A 16,501-nucleotide genomic window follows, 5' to 3' on the forward strand; every position below is an offset into this window, starting at 1 on the left:
GACCACCAGTGGTGATGCAGCGGCAAGATCTCCTGATGTGGGCATGGTTACTACTACCGTATCAAAAACAGCTACCCCATTCACCGGTGCATCCAGAAGTAGCCCACAAGGAACCAAGTACCCACTTCGGGTCAAGAGGGTTTTCACACTTCATATGCCTTTGTCAAAGGCCCTAGAGGTCTTAATCCGGAAAAGACATCTGAAACCATTGGAACAACGGCCCTTACCCGATCCTATCCCTGCAAAGCATGATCAGACTAAATACTGCACCTACCATCAACAAACCGGTCATGACACCGACAGTTGCTTTTGTCTGCGCCATGATGTACAAGATCTGTTTGACAACGGGGTCATCCCCGCACCAGGTCCTGCAAAGCCTATCGGCACTTGATCAGTGAATTTGGGGGATAATGTGATGTGATTGGGGGGATGAACCACCTGCGGGCAGCGCTCAGTTTACTCCAGATATGGTGGATGGCAGGCACTGTTTTGAGCATTTGCGAATGCCAGTTTCTGACTCGGGTATTGGGTCAGTCTTGTTGTTTTGTTTTGAGTCTGTCTTTTTGTTTTGAGTCAGTATCCTTTTGTTTTGGGTCTGTCTCCTTTTGTTTTGAGTCAGTCTCCTATCCACTTATATAGCATATCCCAAACAACCAAGTAGTTTTTATATTCTTTTTGAAATGTTTGAAGAATCCTACATCTTTTTGAAATGTTTGAAAAATCTCGGGTGTGTTTGGTTTGGATTTGAGAGATAAATTTTTTAAAAAAATCTTGAAGAAAGAGTTTAAATTTTTTTTTGGTTTGTTTGGTTGTGTATTTTGGAAATAGTTTTGGATTATAGGAGTTTGGGATAATTTGATACTTTGTTGTAGTTGAGTAGATATGTGTGAGAGAACAAGTGATTGAGAATGAGAGAGGAGAGAGAAAAAATGATTTTGAAATTTTTTTTCAAAAAATTTTCATCCAAGCAAAATTTTGTAATTTTTTTAAAAAAATTATATTTTGAGAGTTAAACCAAACAAGACCTTCATATTTTAAGTCATTTTTCCACTTATTTTGAAATATTTCCCATATAAAAAAGATTTTCATATAAAAATTCATTCCAAATTTGATTATCATCCATTGTGTACCTTACCTTTGTAGCAAAAAAAAAAAAAAAAAAAGAGGAAATATAATAGAAATGAAGTTATAACCGTAAATTTAATTTTTAAATAATATACCAAATCTACCTTCTCAAAATTATTGACGCGAACTGGTTTATTAAAAAAAATTTAGAACTAAGTGGATTACTATTTCTCAAGATGGAATTTTTCTATAAAAAATGTAAAGTTTTTTTAAAATAAAAAAAAAAATTATTAAAGATGAACAAATTTAGATAAAACAATTTTTTTAGCGTCCCCCAGACGACCCTATGCTTCCAAAACACAAATTTTAATAATTTTACAAACACACATTACAAACTTCCAAACACAATTTAAAAAAGAGAAAATAGTAATTCAGTGTAAAATTTTATACTTTTTCCCATATTTGTAAATACATTTTTCAAAAGCCCATGTAATTCCCCCGTTAAAAAACTCGCTTGAATTTGAAGGATTAAAAAGCTTTCATAAAGGTCAGTATTGACGATTATGAGCTTGGAAAGAGCTTCAATGGCGAATTTGGAGCTCTACATTCCACGTTAAATTAGTCGGAATGCTTCGAGGTTTGTTTCCTTGCCTCACTGTATTATCGCTTTGTCAATGAATTTGTATATATATATATGCTTTCTGGGTTGGTTCTTATTTCTTAAGCTTTTGTTCGATTGAAACAAGGTCTATGGCAGATCTAATCTAAGTATATCCTCACAGAAATTTGGGATGTTTACGGTTGTTGTTGAGAAATTTGAAATGAGTGCTTTGTCGAACTGGTGATAATTTGAAACTTCATTAGATTGTAGACGAAGTGTATGACGAAATGTTGGTGTGAATGAATTACGTAGGTTGTATTTTGAAAAAGCAAAGTAAGGTAACTATCAATAGGCCTTAATAGTTAGACTTAATTCTCATCAAGTTTTATTGAAAATAAGTCCTATTAAAATCGTTGTTAAAAATAATTTTTTGTGATGATTTTTTACATTTGTCGCTAAAAATTGACAATTAGTAACGGTTTTTTGTCATGATTTTTATAAATTGTCTCTAAAACTTACAATTAGTAATGTTTTTCTGTGATAAATTTTTCAAGCTATCATTGAAATTTAAAAATTAGTGATATTTTTTTGTGACGAGCTTTTTAAACTATTGCTAAACTTAAAATTAATGACATTTTTTGTGATAATTTTTAAAATGTTGCTGAAAATTAACAATTAATGATTTTTTTTAATAGTATTTGATGAAAAATGCCATTACTTATCGCAGGACCTATTGGACAGTAAGTTCACCTATTAGGACCAATTGGATAATAAGTACACCTATTAGGACTTACATATAAGTCTCTCTCAAAGTAATCCAGATAATTCAATTGTAGTTTAAACTACTCCAACCAATGCGAAATCTAAAGTGCATATATAAGTGTAGGATGATTTGCTATGATTTTTGGAGCTGACAGCAAATTCAATTTCCCACTTAGATTGCAGCAAGTTTGATTTTGGTGAATTTAATCTACTACCCTCATTTTGTTTGTGCAGAGGTGTAGTTTTGTTGACAAAATTTGGGATGATGTGTTAGTTGTTAAATTCTAACAAGTAACAGCTATAATTTATTGCGTAGAACCATATATAATCATGGGTGAGTCAGTCTCCCAACTTGCATTTCCGATATCGCAGAAGCTCAAAGCTGTCATATTTTGTGGTTCACTTAAAAATGTATCCAAAGCTGCTTTGATTTTCCTAAAAATATGAGTCCTGTCTGATTTGTCACATTTTTTAAAAAAAAAAAACTCGGCCTTCTATCCTCAAGGTTGAGGGTTCGAACATCAGGGCAGTCACTTTGTGCAAATTATGCTGAAAGTTAGAAGGTTAGATCTGTATCCAATGTACCCTTCTTTGGCCCCATCAAATGGGGACCGCCTATTTTTTTACTTCTTCATTTAAGAAAGAAAATGAATTAAAGGAGTTAGTATATGGGCCGAGAATTACAGGCAGTTTATTCAAATGTGTGTAGATCATTTTTTGACATGGCAAATAGGACTATGGGAAGAGAGGCGGCGGTTAGCTCCGGCGAAGTTTGTTTGTGGGTACGAGGAACAAAGGGAAAAAATATTAAAGCTAAGGTGTCTAAACAGAAGGGTTAGTAGAGGTAAGAGAATCTACAGAATTTGTAGGATAAAAGACTTGGAGTGTTTTATAAAAAATGGAATGAGGTATGAGTAGCCAGTATTGGACTCCCTTTGCGTACCGCTGGTCAAGGACACCGGCGGCCAGTGGATATAAGCGTAGTTACCGTGGTCGTGCATCTTTTAAGGCGGCATACATTCGCAGATAGTATGTGTTGGACAATTTTCACTGTATTTAAAAATAAATTCTGTTTGTGTACTTAACAACAAACGGAATTACAAAAATCAAACCAGAAAATAAAATAAAATAAATAAAACAGATTTTTATTTTGTTACAAAAACAAAATCAAAATTTGAAACAGAAAAAAAATTGTAAAACAGAAAAGTAAATAAATTACTTACCAAATTAATTTATTGATCAAATTTTCTGATCAAGTCCAGTGTTTAACATTGTGTCCTTAAGACAGATTCGTCCTCTCCACGGTGCTTTCAGATTGTGGACGTCTATCTTCCAGGATAAAATGATCAACTACGAATAATTGCAGCACTACAAATTATTCGCGCAACGAACACACTTTGTGTTTACACTCTTTCTCACAAGAAAATAATACAGCAAAATGCAGAGAGAACAGGCAGAGTTAGGGACAAAACTTAGAGTGAAAAAACCAAATGAGGGACTGCCTATTTATAGATAGAGTGGTGGCTATTCGGTTTGAATTAAACAGGTACAGTACCTGTTCAATTTAAATTAAACAGATACAAATCTGTTTGAACAGGTAAGGCACTGTTTGGTTTGAATTTCAAACAGTTAAAAGACCTGTTTTGGGTGGGTTTGAATTTGAACAAATTTGGATCTGTTTCGACAAATACGAAACTGTATAGAATTTCTGAAGAGGTACAAACCAAAATTTGAATTTATTTCCAAACCAAAATTTGAAATAAAAAACTGACAGATTTAATTTCTACATAAATAAAATAAATTCAAATATTTTTTGCTCAAAAAGATAAGTATTGGGCCGGACAAACCCAACCCAACCTCACACCACGCATCAGCGCCCATGTCCAGCCCAATCCGCCCGATCGACCGGACAGGCGGCGGTGCGCGTGTGTTTATTTTGGGTCCAATGAGTCTAATCCACTTTGCCCATAACCTCCATTTCTACAAAATTTGGGTGCCCTTTGAGACCTACCCCAAGTTCCAAACTCAAGCCATATAAACCCACTCAAAGGTTGCCCACCAAATCAATGTGGAACAAGTCTTAAACTAAACTTCTAGGAAATTTCACCAAAAACACCATTTCCATGGAGTTCTCTTTGGCTTCAATTTCCCATTCACCTGATAATGGTTTTGAGCAACAAAATATACCACGTGAATCACAACACGGCATAGAACGCGTTACCGCTTAGACTCGCCAACTTTGGCACATGGGGGTCCCACCTAAAAATTAGATCAAAGTTGAGGAAAAATTCTGTTTTTCCAAAACTTTCAAAACTCATTTCTAACAGTATGTTCAGAATATTTCTCGATATATTAAAAAGACTAAGAGGGGAGTAAGGAAGTTACAACTGTACGATGAATAATTAAGGGACGTTAAATTTGATAATAAAGGTGTAGCGAGATTACTTAATGGTATTGAGTTGGGTAATAACAGATGTGACCGTCAATCAGACAAGATCATGGTTAAGAGTATAAAATTAATTGAGAATGTTCAATTGGGACAAGACGCTAAAGACAAAGCTGTGGTCCACCACATTTTGTTTTTCGTCATAAGTGATAATAGTTCGTCAGATTCCGTCCCCACACCTGACAAGAAATTTATTAGCGTTGGAGAGGGTAATCTTGAGACCTAGATTGTTGATCCTGACCAGTTCGACAGGTTTCGGATGCTAAAGAAAATGAGATTCAAGCTCGTTGGTGGCAAGGACAAAGAGTACGTTCGTCACGGGATAGAAGTTGTGGACCAGTTCTTCCCAGTTTATGTTTGGCCGAACTACAAAGATACGATGCTAGGAAATGTTGAAAGTATTCAGAAGGATGCCATATATTTAGTGGCTACTACTGTTAGTGGAAAAAAATACAAAATTACATTAAGAAGTCAAATATACTTTAAGACTGTTTAGATTTATAATTTATGTATTTTTATTTGTAATGTTCAGATTTTGAATGGAGGTGGACGATATAAAAACTGGTGTTGTTGATGGTGTTTCAGCAAGTGATTTCAATTGTATTGAACTTGCGTTGCCTAATTTATTTTCTCAGTTGAGATTAAGATACAAACAAAAGAGTATTAAGGTTGATAAAATATTGATAAAATATTTCCCTCTTTGCGCACCCAATGCTAGTGGGTTGGTCAGAGTAAATGTTTATAATCGGAGGTTAGATGGTAATGACAGTCTGCAGGCATGGTTTCTTTTTCCCGTGGATTGTCAATGCGAGTTGGTCTATTATGGAAATGGTTATTGTTCAATTAATGATAAATAGGTATCATGGATGGTGAAGTATGGACTTGAAAATTTGAATATTAAAAGGGGGATTTCATATTGTAAAATGAAGGGGTATCTGAAGTATTCTACGAGTGACATGCTAGAAGATTCGCAAATGAGGGCCGCATCTATTGTTGTGTTATCTAAAAAATATACTAATGAAAATGTTGATGTTTGGCATTGTCCTCCAACGAAGGCCATTCCAATTCTGACACGGACTAAGTCTGTGGGTTTACCGGAGAGGCGAAGAGATTTGTTGTTATGAGGTTTTGGGAAAAGTGGTGCAGTTATTCATGAACACAGAGGTTGGTGTTAGCAAAGATGAAGTTTATCGTAGAGGATCAATTGTTATGGACCCCGCAGAATTTTTTAATGTTTTACGAAATGTAATTATTAGTGTAAAAAATAGTGATGTGACTCACGATGTAATAGTTGATGCTAAGGGAAATGTAGTAAGTAAATAAAACTTTGAGTGGTTTCATAAATAAAATTAATAAATTTTTTTATTAATCATAACAGTGGTTACATTAACATCAAACTATTCTCTCATTTTTTGGGACATTACATCTAACCAACTATTGTCCCCATTAGTTAATATAATACAAGGGATTCATCCTCTAATAGTGAGATCTGGTTGGAATTTAACAAATACATGGTAGTCTCTCTGGCAACCTACTAAATTTTTCATTAATTCGGTAGGGACTGTCGAGTATTTGATGTCATCTATGACGTTGTAGACGGCGTCTTGGTCGTAGTCGTTGAAGCTTATTCTGCCAGAGAAGTAATTGTGTCGTCTGAGACTTCCCACAATCCTACTTGCCACGCCCTACTTGCCATAGTCTTATTCTACCGCCGCCTCTCTTCCCACAGTCCTACTTGCCACGTCAAAAAATGATCTACACACATTTGAGTGAATTGCCCGCAATTCTCGGGATACTCTTCTAAGATGTACAACATTGTATACCAAAACAATCAACAAAAAAAAAAAGACCGAAAAAGAGGGACGAAACAAGGTACTAGAAAACAGCTTCACTACAATAGTTATCCCACTGCAAAAGCATATTCCTCTCTACCATAAAATGTTTTCTGGTACCAAATAAATAGCCAAAGTGGCCCGCATGTAAGGACGAAGATAACCCATTCAAAATAATTGAAACACATTTATTTTCTCACATTTCCTTTATGTTTATCATTCTGCAAGAATATTTACTTTACAATCACGCAAACCACCAGAAAAGTGACAGGTATATAGCACTCTCTGGCAAATGAATCAAAAGTACTCACACCACTCACACTTGGGCCCGGGTGTGACTTCCTTTTAATCTCATCCATACACGTGTCCATAAGTACAACAATGGACGGCCCAGATCAGCAGGAAGGGGGGCGCTGGTAATATTAATACAGCGCCCCCCCCCCCCGGTCACACCACTCACACCATTCACACTTGATTTTTTAACTAATAGGGAGGTCTTGTACAGCTAGTGTGAGTTCATTGTTTATCACTACAAAATGCCTCGCCAAGCCTCGTTCCGTTTCTATGCTAAGAATGTTTTCTTTACCTACCCAAAATGCCCATGCCTAAAAGAACAACTCTTAGAACTCCTCCAATCCCTCCTCTAACTAGCTTGTTAGTCATACTATATACTTGTCGCAAGGGAGCTCCACGAAGATGGAAACCCTCACCTTCATGCCATTGTTCAATGCACGAAGAAGATCCAAACCTCCAACCTGAGATTTTTCGATCTCACTAGAATGAACGGGAGGATTTATCATCCAAATATAGAAAAACTTCACTCTCCAATAGTAAGTTGACAGTATATAAAGAAAGGGGGCGAGTTCGTCGAATGGGGACAATTTTCATTGAAGGGGAAAAGTCCTTCGAAGAACAGAGACGAACTATGGAGGGGAATACTTACAGAAGCAGAAGGAAGCGGAAACAGAGGAACAATTCTTTGCACTCTGCAAAGAAAGATGTCCCACCGATTACGTCACAAAATATCCCCAATTAAAAACATTTTTGAGGGATAATTACAAAAGAGAGAGACTCTCATATACTAGCCCCTTTAATTCACTTCCTTTCTTAAATAAAACAGTAAAAAAATGGGCAGAAATTAATATTTTGTTTGAAAGTCGAAATTTTGTCCAATACGAGTTATGTCAAAATTGTTGTCTCTCCATTTGGAGGGAAGACAACTGGATTAAATTAGAGGGATACACAAAAATAATATCAACAATTTATATACTGATGAAGAACTCTCCTCTTCCTCTGATAACAGGAACTAGAACAGCGGCCTATCCGCCCAATCTGCCTCTACCTCGAAGGACCCTCAAGAGCAGGCAAAACCGCCTGGGCCAGAAGTCTCGGGCAACACAATTACTTCTCCGGCAGAATAAGCTTCAAGGACCACGACCAAGACGCCGTCTAAAACGTCATAGGCAACATCAAATACTCGACAATCCCAACCGAATTAATGAAAAATTTAGTAAGTTGCTAGAGAGACTTCCATGTATTTGTTAAATTCCAACCAGATCTCACTATTAGAGGAGGAATCCTTTGTATTATATTAACTAATGGGGACAGTAGTTGGTTAGATGCAATGTCCCCAAAAATGAAAGAATGGTTTGATGTTAATGTAACCACTGTCATGATTAATAAAAAAATTTATTAATTTACATTTCCGTTATCATCAACTATTACATCTTGAGTCACATCACTATTTTTTACACTAACGATTGCATTTCGTAAAACATTAGAAAATTCTGCGTAGCCCATAACAACTGATCCTCTACCATCAACTTTCTTTTTGCTAACACCAACCTCCGAAATCGACGGACCAAGATCAACATCTCTAGTGTCATCACCACCTTTGTGTACATCAATCTCAGACAAACTCAAACGGCCTTTGCGTTCATGAATAACTAAACCACTTTCCCCAAAACCTCCTAACAAAAAATCTCTTCGCCTCTTCGGTAAACCCACAGACTTAGTCCGTGTCAGAATCAAAATGGCCTTCGTTGGAGGACAATGCAAAACATTAACATTTTCATTAGTATATTTTTTAGATAACACAACAATAGATGGGGCCGTCATTTGCAAATCTTCTGGCATGTCACTCATAGAGTACTTCAAACTAAGCGTGCAGAGTTTTTTTTTTTTTTGGGAATAATTCCTCAATAGTGTGATATCTATTTCCCACTTCTTTGAGTTTCGTAAATTACACTAACAGTTCCTATAGTTTAGGACTCTTATTATTTTGGTTCCTGACTTTTCAATTGTGACGCATTTGACTCTAAATTTTAAATCTTGTTCCAAATAAGGACAATTGAATATATCATTGCTTAATTTCAAAGGTAAAATTGTCAATTTGATAAAACATAAACTAATTTGACAAAAATAAATGTCAAAAAAATATTTTTAAATTTTTAAAAATTATTTCTACCAACCAAAGATAAAATTATGTAAAATTGATAAATCTTTTAAACATTTATTTATTTTTTTACCAAATTAATTTTTATTTTGTGTTTGTATGATGATCATGTAATGGATGGTTGTTAGGATTTTAATGTGTAATCAATATATTTAATATATGAATTATTTTTAGTTTTGAATTTTTTGATTTAATGGATTGGTTTAATAATGATATCAAAGTTGTCGTCATATTTGACTTTTGGAAAACTAGAAACTAATTTAATGAAAATAAAAACAACCACCTATTATATGATCATCATCCAACTACATAATAAAAATTAATTTGGTAAATAAATAAATATTTAAGAGATTTATCAATTTTACATAATTTTATCTTTAGTAGTCAAAAATATTTTTTGACATTTATTTTTGTCAAATTAGTTTATATTTTATCAAATTGATGATTTTGCCCTTGAAATTAAGCAATGATATCTTCAATTGTCCTTATTTAGAACAAAATTCAAAATTCAGAATCAAATGTGTTACAATTGAAAAGTTAGGAACCAAAGTGACACAAGCTCCAAACTACAAGGATCATTAGTGTAATTCGCCCAATATATTTTGTATTTTTTTTTTGGCATAAGTTTTTCTTTCTCAACAAGGTTGTTAAGATCGCGATCCGAATCGTAGGATCGTACGATCCTATGACCCAATATACAGCATTCGATCCGACTCGCACTTTGGATCGACTCCAGGTCAGGATCGTGGTGGGATCGTAATAGGGTCGTTGGGATCGGTGGGATCGTTTTTGGATCGCGACTCTGTGTGATCCAAATTTGAAGCTATTTTTTGCAACTTAAAAGCAAAATCGGGAGTACACAGACAGCGGCGCAGAGAAGCAAAGCAAGCAGAGAAGCATACCTTGCGATTAGGGCAAATTTCGGAATTTGAAGCCACAATCAACCAGGTACGCTTCTTCCTTCTTCTTCGAATCTTCTCTTCCTCTCTCTTCATTGCTTTCTTTGCTGTTTCTTCCTCTCTCTTCACTACTCTTTTCGTTGTTCCTCTGCTACCTCTCTCTTCGAATCTTCTCTTCCTCTCTTTCTTCGTTGCTCAGTTCTCTTTCTTTCCCTTCACTGAGCTGCTTCCCTTCTTTTTGAGCTGCTCTCATTTTGTGGTTCGAATCAAACTTTTTTTTTTTTTTTCTTTCTGTAAAATATATATTAGTGTATATTATATATATATATATATATATATTTTTTTTTGTTCTCATTTTGTTCTCTTTATATATATATATATGTTTATGTTTTTTGTTCTCTTTTTTTTCTGTGACTTTTTTTTTGTTCTCTTTTTTCTGTAAAAATAATCAAACTCTTTGCTGTTTTTTGTTCTCTTTTTTTTTGTTCTCATTTTGTTCTCTATATATTAATTGTTCTCATTTTTTTTTTTGTAAAATATATATTTTGTTCTCTTTAAAATATGTATCAGGACACCAACTTATGCACTTGTGTATTCAACTCTCTTCCTTTATGCTCCTCCAGTCTCCTATTTATGCACTTGTGTATTCAACTCTCTTCCTTCATGCACTGCTGTTTTTTTTTTATTTATTTTTCCTTCGACGACCATGATGACTTTATTTAGTCTTTTATTTGTTCTTCCTTTATTTAGTTTGGCTTGTTTTCATTAAGAAACAATGACAATGGTGTGCAAGTGTTGGTATTTGTTTTTATTATGCTTTTTACTTCTTTTTTTGGAAAAATATGTTTGAATGGTACCTTGAATTGTTATATTTCTTTTTTGGGGGCTTATTCTATATATATATTGATAGTATTACTTAGTCATATAAAAATTATTGCATTTTTTTATTATTTTAGTAGGATCTTATGATTCTCGATCCGATCCTACTATCCGATCCGACAGACCCCCAAAACGATCCTATGTAGGATCCCGATCTTAACAACCTTGTTTCTCAAATGTCTCCACCTCTTGCTTTTGAATTTTGATTACTTTCTTTCTTCCTTTCTAAACATTTCCATCCCCACCCCCAGAACCCACCCCCCCCCCCCCCCCCCCCCAAGAGAGATGTGATATCCTTTGCTTTTCTTCTACAAAAGTTGAGAAAATAGTTGTTAAAATAAATTATTAGTTGAAGATGTTTCAAAGCTCAGTGATTTTGATGCTTCAAATTTTCAGTCCTCTGGCTTGCCAACCTTACGGAAATTACCCTAGTGTGCTTCTGTTTTGGATGTTCTGCTCCACAAGTGCACATCTATTTAAGTCGCAATACGATTATATACATATAAGTAATCTAAGTTACAACTTACAAGTCTTCCCTTTAAGAAAAGTTCTATATTGATTAAATCCTAGCTTTCACTGTTCAACGGAAATCTTCCTTCTGATATCTCCTCCCTTCCTTCCCTACTATACTACCTCCTACAACATAACAACTTCTCTGGTGACATTCCAACCTCCTTTTTCCCCAAACTCAATGTTTCTGATCTCTCAGTTAATTCCTTCACAGTTATCATTCCATTAACAGTTCAGAATTTGACACAGCTCACTGGGTTGAGTCTCGAGAACAACTCCTTTTTTGGACCCATTCCAAATATCACCCTCCCAACGCTCATGCATTTGAATTTAAGCTACAAGCATCTTAATGGCTCTATTCCATCTTTCCCTCCAAACGTTCCCTAATTCTTCATTTGTGGGTAACTTTCTCTTATGTGGTCTGCCTCTAAATGCATGCCCTCTCGTAATTCCTCCGCCTTCTTCTCCTACATACTGTCCTGCACACGGAGTCCCTCAAAACAATGCTCAAAAAAAAAAAAAAAAAATCACTAGCGGAGGTATTATTGTCATTGCAATTAGAGGGTCTGCAGTGCTTTTTCTCGTTGCTCTAATTATTTTATTGTGTTGTTTGAAGAAAAAGGATAGTGAGGGCAGCCGCATGTTGAAAGGAAAGGCCTCTAGTGGATGGGAGTAAGAACCCCAAGGACAAAGAAGAGTTTGTGAGCGGGGGTTCAGGAGCCTGAAAGAACAGGCTTGTTTAGTTTGAAGGCTGTGATTATAATATTGATCTTGAGGATTGATTGAGGTGGGTAAGGGAATGGGACCGCATATAAGGCTGTCTTGGAGGAGGTGACAACAGTGGTGGTAAAACGATTGAAAGAACTTGTGGTGGAGACGAACTTTGAACAGCAGATGGAGATTGTAGGGAAAGTTGGGCAGCACCCACATGCTTTGCCTTTCCATGTTTATTATTATTCGAAGGATGAGAAGCTCCTTGTTTTTTTATTATATCCAGGGTGGCAGCTTGGCTACACTATTATATGGTAAGCATTTTCTTCTCATTTTCTTTTTCTAAACAATACACAAATTACGTTTTAAATGGGGGCAAAAAAAAAAAAAAAAAAAGAGGTCTACAAAATGTAAAAATGTAGCTTCAAGTCTAGGCATAGTCACTTCATGCAAATAATACTGGAGGTTATATACTATGAAGCATGGATACAGCAAAATGGAAGCTGTGGCGGTGTCGGATACGGGGACACGCGGGGGACACGTACGGGACACGGCATCTGGCGTGTCCCCTTAATTTAATTTATTTTTTTGCAGGGGACACGCGTGTCCAAATCTGGACACGCCATGGACACAGCGAGAAGAGTAAATGAAAGGGAAAACGAGTACAAACCTGGTCGGCGACGATCCCAAGCCCTTCGACTTCGATCGACGATCCAGAGCCCCATTCAACTTCGACGATCCAGCCCCTTCGACTTCGACGAGCTCTCTCTCGCCTTTGCCTTCGCAGAACTCTCTCTTTCTCTCTCTCTCTCGCCTTCTCTCTCTTCCTCGCAATCGCGATCGTCTCCCTCTCTCTCGCTTCTGATCACGATCGCCTCCCTTGCTTCTGTCTCCCTCTCTCTCGGTTCTCTCCCGTCTGTCTTCTTGTCTTGATATTATAACTATTATAATAACTATTATTATTATTATATATTCATATATAATATATATAACTAATAACTATTATTATTTTATTATATATTATATAATAGTTATTATATAACATAAATATACTTATTAGATAATGGATAATACATATTATAAGATAATATATACTTATACATATTAATAAATAAAAAAATAAACACATGTATGTAAAATAAAATAAAATAATTAATTACAACACATTATTTAAAAATATAATAAATAAATAAAATAATTAATATGTATTAAAATAAAAATATTTATAAAAAAATTAAAAAATTTGCCGTGTCCCCTGCCGTGTCCGTGTCCGTGTCCGTATGCGTGTCCGTGTCCGTGCTTCATAGGTTATGTATGCGCTAGCCAACCCTCTCATTACCCCCAGATTGGTGTGATCAACATTAGGTAATGAATGAAGTGATTGCTATCACTTTTAATTTTTTGATGGTTTATATATTGTACGGAGGACATTTATACTTGGTGAATTTTTAAGCTCCTATTGGTGAAACATAATTGAGTTAAAATTTCCAAGCGTTTAAATCATTAGAATGCACAATCTCATCAATCTTGTGGTCTTGCCTGAATCTGCAAGTTCTGATAGTTCTCTTATTTTGTATACATAATTGTATTCAATTTGCTGAAAATCTATTACATTGAATTAGCTATTCTTATTGCCCCTTACACTGGATTTTAATGAAATCACAGGAAACAGAGGTGATGGAAGAGCTCCATTAGATTGGACTTCTGAGTTAAGACTTCCCTTGGAGCTGCAAGGACCATTGCTCATATTCATTCCGTGGGCAGCACAAAATTCGCCCATGGCAATATCAAGTCCTCAAATGTCCTCCTCAACCAAGATATTGATGGCTGCGTCTCTGATTTTGGTCTAGCTCCCCTAATGAACTTCCCTCCCACTCCATCTCGGCATGTAGGATACTGTGCTCCTGAGGTGATCGAAACAAGAAAGCACACTTATAAATCAGATGTGTAAAGCTTTGGTGTCGTGCTACTTGAGATGTTGACTGGATAACAACTGCTCCAATCACCTGGGCGTGATGATTGGGTAGATCGTCCTAGGTGGGTACAGTCAGTTGTCAGGGAAGAATGGACAGCTGAAGTTTTTGATGTTGAGTTGATGAAATTCCACAACATCAAAGAAGAGATGGTTCCAATGCTGCAGATTGCCCTGGTGTGTGCAGTGAGGATGCCACGCATGCGACCCAAAGTGGATGAAGTTGTTAGAATGATTGAAGAGATCCAGCGATCCCACTCGGAGAACCAACCATCTTCGGAAGAGAACAAATCCATGGATTCAAATGTGCAGACCCCATGATTACATTGTATGTTCTTCTTTCCATTCCTCCATAATCAATTATCAATGATTTATCTGATTTTGGATACAAGGTTGAATATTTCTAAGCCTACATGCTGAGTAAGGTTTTCCCCCCAAGGGCATGGCTTCAAAGAGTGTGAATCTATTCAATTGTGATGTTTATTTATTTGAAGAGTGGGTAAGCATGAATGCAATGCTATTTGGAGAGACCTCATTTTTATAAGTCACTCTAGTTTGGTTGATATAATACATAAATCTCTCTATTTTTTGCCCATTAATTTTGAGTTGAACGTCTTCTAAAATTCTAACGTAGTATCATGTCTGGGTCTAGCGTGCCAATTGAGTCACCCCAGGTATGATTCTCTCGAGACTTTTCTAACCTTCTTTACACTTTGCGAATCACTAATTAGTTTTGGATTGAATGCATTAAGTGGGATAAATGTCATACACATTTTCAGACACTAGTGAAGATTTTGTTTTCTTAAATTTTGGGGGCATTTTCTCTATTTTAAGTATTCACATTGACCTGGTCAACCATTTAGAACCATTACCAACTATAGATAGAAGGTCATCCTAAAATTCAGAACAAGCAACAAATATCAAACATTGTTAAGTATCAGATCATAGAACCAAACCTCACCTGTCATCAAAAAGCAGAAAACAAGGACCAAACCTCACCCCCTTCTTTCTTCCTCCATTCAACTGGGAGAGAGAGGGGTCCTGCCATCCTGGTCCACTTGCAATGGTGGCTGGGAAAGGGAGAACCAAAGACAGCAAGGGCCCAGTCATTCCAATATCACAGGCCCCTAGCAGCAGTGCTGCAAGCTCCCAAACAACCCCTGACCACAAAGCCTGCTTCTCTAAACACCAGAAGCGGACTCAATGGGAGCCCGATGAGGATCCAAAAGAACGCCGCATCTGTGGATTATGCTGTGCCTGGTCTGCTATAATCATCGGTTGTTTCATTATGGGGGTCTTGGTGGTTGGAGGAATGTACTTGTCGTTCCTCCAGAATGCTTTGCCTCAATTCTACGTCAAGGCAATGAAGTTCACGAACCTCAAGGTTAACACCAAAAATCTGCAGACCATGTTGACTGCAGACCTTGAACTGCAAATCAACGCCACGAACAAGAATGACAAGTATGATTTGTCTTATGGATTGTTGAAAGTTGAGGTTTGGTCGGATGATATTAAATTGGGGACGACTGAGGTTCCGCCATTTGAGCAGAAGGCTCGGAAGATGACGGTGGTGAAACTGAAAACTGGGGTGAAGAATTCTCTTGTGAATGGAGATGATGCGGATGAGTTGGTGAAGAATTGGCAAAACAGGCATCTGACTCTGAATATGGTGTTCAGAGGAAGCATTAGTTTTAATTTTGAAGGACGGCATGTGAATGACTTGCCGCTCACGGTGTCGTGCGAGAAAGTTGTCATATCTGAGATTGACGCTGGACGCCAGCCCGTATGCCATGCCAAAATGTTCAAATTTGGGTAAGTTCCCTCCCGACATCTATGATTATACAATTATTATTCATTCATAATTTTTTTGAGAAATTATTAACACAATGCTTTGTGGATGTGCAGTTGACACAAAAGGAGTTTTGACTTATAGACAATGAGAGGCTCATGGGGGTGCTAGAATGAAGATTTATTATTAGCTTTTTTGTGGAAATCCATTTTTGTTGTGAGAGAGGGCCTAAATTGTGGACCGCCTATTCTGGAACTCGGCTGAAAATCAGCTTTTTGATTTTTTTGGTTTTTTTTGTGTTATATCACCTCTTTATTTTTTTATACTGTTTTTTTAAAAAAAAAAATCAAAAAAAATCAAAAGTTAGTTTTTAATCCACTTTTCAAAAATTTTGGAACTTCTTGTTTGCTTTTAAGCCTTATGCTGTCTATTATCATTTCTGTGAACGGAAATTTGGTTGTATTTATGATTATACCTTGTTTGGTTAGTTTTGGTAATTTGGGTTATTTATTTATTTATTTTTGGTATACTTTTTAATGTTTAAATTATTTTTTTTTCCCCGCAAATTTTTTGATAGTTT

At 36.1% G+C, this 16,501-nt stretch overlaps 1 protein-coding gene and 1 pseudogene across 2 annotated transcripts; both read left to right on the forward strand.

Annotated features, from left to right (window-relative positions):
• Positions 1-1,394: 1,394 nt before the first annotated feature.
• On the forward strand, positions 1,395-16,435 carry LOC114280485 (uncharacterized). Of its 2 annotated transcripts, XM_082906013.1 has the most exons (4): positions 1,395-1,702; positions 8,010-8,216; positions 13,826-15,944; positions 16,038-16,435. In XM_082906013.1, exons 3-4 carry the CDS (start codon positions 15,196-15,198, stop codon positions 16,039-16,041), a joined length of 753 nt encoding a protein of 250 aa, XP_082762139.1. In that variant the 5' UTR covers positions 1,395-1,702; positions 8,010-8,216; positions 13,826-15,195; the 3' UTR covers positions 16,042-16,435. The 2 variants fall into 2 exon arrangements, with proteins under 2 accessions (XP_082762139.1, XP_082762137.1); XM_082906011.1 differs by lacking the exon at positions 8,010-8,216.
• On the forward strand, positions 9,847-14,453 carry LOC145789010 (putative inactive receptor kinase At5g58300; annotated as a pseudogene).
• Positions 16,436-16,501: the final 66 nt, after the last annotated feature.

This window comes from Camellia sinensis, chromosome 14 (genome assembly GCF_055761805.1).
Source record: "Camellia sinensis isolate YWXY chromosome 14, ASM5576180v1, whole genome shotgun sequence".
In the NCBI taxonomy this organism is placed as follows: Eukaryota; Viridiplantae; Streptophyta; class Magnoliopsida; order Ericales; family Theaceae; genus Camellia; species Camellia sinensis.

Excerpts from the sequence above, each read along its gene's own strand:
- LOC114280485 (XM_082906013.1), top strand. The coding sequence starts at position 15,196 with ATGGTGGCTGGGAAAGGGAGAACCAAAGACAGCAAGGGCCCAGTCATT.